The sequence below is a fragment of the Mus pahari genome, chromosome 10, assembly GCF_900095145.1.
Source record: "Mus pahari chromosome 10, PAHARI_EIJ_v1.1, whole genome shotgun sequence".
In the NCBI taxonomy this organism is placed as follows: domain Eukaryota; kingdom Metazoa; phylum Chordata; class Mammalia; order Rodentia; family Muridae; genus Mus; species Mus pahari.
This window is the reverse complement of record NC_034599.1, coordinates 31,310,650-31,314,312: the sequence shown is the minus strand read 5'-3', so window position 1 is coordinate 31,314,312 and position 3,663 is coordinate 31,310,650. Positions and strand designations below refer to the sequence as shown.

The 3,663-nt window shown below is 39.6% G+C and overlaps 1 protein-coding gene across 2 annotated transcripts in view; it reads left to right on the top strand.

Annotated features, from left to right (window-relative positions):
- Stt3a (STT3 oligosaccharyltransferase complex catalytic subunit A) overlaps window positions 1–3,663 on the top strand; it is a 36,827-nt gene that overhangs the window by 7,051 nt on the left and 26,113 nt on the right. For both annotated transcript variants that reach the window (XM_021208124.1, XM_029543154.1), the window contains exons 4-5: window positions 1,508–1,629; window positions 1,961–2,106. In XM_021208124.1, coding sequence (XP_021063783.1) covers window positions 1,508–1,629; window positions 1,961–2,106 — 268 coding nt within the window. The remainder of the gene's footprint in view (window positions 1–1,507; window positions 1,630–1,960; window positions 2,107–3,663) is intronic.

Sequence of the window (3,663 nt, the reverse complement as noted above, 5' to 3'; positions counted from 1 at the left end):
CTTTCTTTCTTTCTTTCTTTCTTTCTTTCTTTCTTTCTTTCTTTCTTTCTTTCTTAGGTAGAGTTTTATGTAGTTCAGGGTAGTTCTAACCTTCTCTATAGCAGGCTGAGCATGACTTTGAACTCCTTATCCTCCTGTCTCCACCTCCCAAGTGCTGGAATTACAGGTATGTGCCACATGCCCATGTCTAACTTTTGTCTCTTGATCAAACTGTTAGAGCTTCATTCTTAGACCTTCTAGATGGGCAAATATTGAAGTGAGCTAATCAGGGAGAACAGTGTTTGTTGTAGAACTAGGAGACACTGTACAAATGAGGTGATTATTCTGATCCTCTTTCCTAGTCTGCATCCTACTTGTAGGTAATGTACATGATTACAGTAACACAGTGACTGCCTTCTAGAACCTTTATCCTTTCTGTCTCTCTGATAGTTACCAAAATAACATATCTGCGAGGAACAGGAGGACAGAGCTCTATGTCATCTGCTGCTTCTCCTTACCTCAGCTGTCAAAACTTGATAGACCAGCCGGGCGTGGTAGTGCACGCCTTTAATCCTAGCACTCGGGAGGCAGAGGCAGGCGGATTTCTGAGTTTGAGGCCAGCCTGGTCTACAAAGCGAGTTCCAGGACAGCCAGGGCTATACAGAGAAACCCTGTCTCGAAAAGCCAAAAAAAAACCCCCCAAAACCCCAAAAAACCCAAACAAGACACCCCCCCCCCAAAAAAAAAAAAGAGAAAACTTGATAGACCAAGGAGAAAAATAGGGTTAGGGAGGTAGGCTGGGAAGTGATGATTCCTAGTTAGAGACCCCATTTATTTACTTGATTTTGTTTCACCTCTCTTTTCCTTTTCACTTAGGGAAAGGCTCTAAAAAAACTGTGCTCATGTATGTATAGTCATGTATGTAACATTTCTTGTTAAACACTTTTTATGCAATGTAATGCTAGGCTGGTGTTCATATATATCTGAAATAACATGAATGGACTTTGTTAGAAGTTTAAACACTTATTAGGAAGTTCTTGTTATTATGTGGTTAACTTTTTCTTCATTGTTCATATGGTGTTATACCATATCTTTATAGGTGTTTATTACTTAAAGGTTTCTATGTGTCCTTAATGTGTGCTAGAAGAAGAAAAAGTATGCTAGTCAAATATACTAGTTCATGCCTCAGAAGTCTTGTGTTTTGGGTGATTGAATTCTTTTGCTGGCTTTGTTATCTATCACAGGCTAGCCTCTTGAAGTGTCCTGTCTGAGTGCTTTGTTGTGAACATTAGATTTCCAGCTCATTTCCTTCAGAGAAAAGCTGTGCTGTAATTGATACAAGTGTGAGATAGAAATAGAGACTTAAGTTAGTATAAATGATTTTGATGGCTTAATTTTTGGTAGTAAACTTTTTTCAAGTAATGCAGTATCCCTCAGTGTCATAATCTGACAAACAAACTCGTTTCAAAGTAGGACACATTTGAGAACAGAGATCTCGGGGACATCGTTCTTTTCTTTCTTGCTCTAGGTACTTTAATTACCGGACTACCCGGTTTCTGGCTGAGGAGGGGTTTTATAAATTCCATAACTGGTTTGATGACCGGGCTTGGTACCCTTTGGGCCGAATCATTGGAGGAACAATTTACCCAGGTGAGGGGGACAGGGTTTGTTGTGTTTGTAAGGATGGTGTGGTGTTTGTATGCTGTGAAACAGCTCTTTCTGTTTGCCGTAGGATACTTGTAATTTCATTCTGATTATAGATTTTCAAAAGTTGATCTTATGAAGAACACGTGTGGGATAGCGGAGATGGGGGGAGGGGAGGGTATCTTACACATTCTGGATCCCTGATCGAATCCTTATTAGTACAGTTGCTATGATAGTATTTCTAATGGTTTGTCAAGACTTGTTGAAGTTTGGATTGATGCTTTCTTGTTATTTTCTTACCAGGACAACCTAATGGGATTACTTTTTCCTGTTTCAGGCTTAATGATCACTTCTGCTGCAATCTACCATGTACTCCATTTCTTCCATATCACCATTGACATTCGGAATGTCTGTGTTTTCCTGGCCCCACTTTTCTCCTCCTTCACCACCATCGTTACGTACCACCTTACCAAAGAGCTCAAGGTAAAGGATGTGAGTGACAGGAAGCTTGGGACTGAATGTTGTTGAATCTCTAGTAGATACTGGACGGGTGGGGGAATCTAGAACCTTAGAAGGACAGGGAGTTTTGAGGGGAGATGTGTACAAACATCTACTTACACTACAGATAGGGAACTCAATGACAAACCAAAGTAAGGATACCTCTAAAGTTCAACTCAGCAAACTGATTTATTGGGATTAAAGAAATATGGGTGAGGGGTTACTTAAATAAAAGCAGAAAAGACTTAAAAATGTCAGACACATCACCAAAAGTCCACCCTACTATGGGTGGCAGCTCACAAAAGCTGGAATCCCAGAGCTTACTGCATGACTTGAAGCAGCTTGACAGATTGGAGAGTGCTTCTTCCAAGCAGCTCAGTTTGTCTGGGCCTCTTCTAGGCAGCTTGGCTGGTTTGAGCCTCTTCGAGACTACCCTGCTTTTCTGAGAATGTCTCTGAGCAGTTCTTACTGTTTATATACACTTGGGGAACCAGGGGCCTAGTGAACCTCATTTGTTTCATGGACTTCCTAAAGCTTTTGAGTTGTTTACTTTTGGAGTTTAAGGTACTTCCCTGCATGGTGGAATGCCTCCCTTTAAAACAGTGGTTTTTAATCTGTGGGTCAAATCTTTGCAAATCTCTGTCTCCAAAAATACTTACATTACAATTTATAACAGTAGCAAAATTACAGGTATGAAATAGCAACAAAAAATAATTTCATGGTTTGGGGTCAGGACAGCATGAACTCTATTAGAGGGCTACAGTATTGGGGAAGGTTGAGAACCACTGTTGTAGAACTTGTTTTTTGTCTTAAGGAGCTTCCCTTTAGGGTGGCTTGTTAGATCTTGAAGGAAATTGGAAATTTTTACATACTGGAGAGCCAGAGGCTAAAGACAAAATTTGTTGAGCTGAATTAGTGGAGAATATGTTCTGTCTTATCATTTGCAACTGTTTGACTTTTAAGGGGACATTTGAAACTTAGATATAAATTGCTAAGTAAAGAAATAAAAAAAGCAGTTAATATATAAAATTGTCATGTTTAGATTTTTAATCCCTCACCAATATAAGGAAGAAAGAAAAAAAAAAAAACCTATGTGTTTTCCACAGTGGTTATTTCTACTGGAAATAGGCATTTAGCAGTTATTTGTTGCTACATTTTAAAAAGCATTTTGAAATTCTAAAGCATTTTGTCTTGGTAATGTTGATTCTCCCTTTTCAGGTTTCTTGCTAACCTTGATTCTTTGGACTCTGTCTGTTGCCTTAGTTTTAGGGAGGTACCTGAGAAGTGACCAACAGCAGGAGGGCTTGGGAAGCCAGGGTCAGTGTGCAAGACTTCATCCTTCAGTGTGATAATCAGCAAACAAGTAGTTTTGTTTATTTACTTACTTATTTTTGAGGATGGTTTTATTCTGACCTTAAAGGTTGCCTGGTAACCCTCCAACTTTATGGTCTAAGCTCCTGACATCTGTAGTCTAGGCAGATTCTAAGCTCCTGACATTTGTAGTCTAGGTCGATTCTAAGCTCCTGACATCTGTAGTCTAGG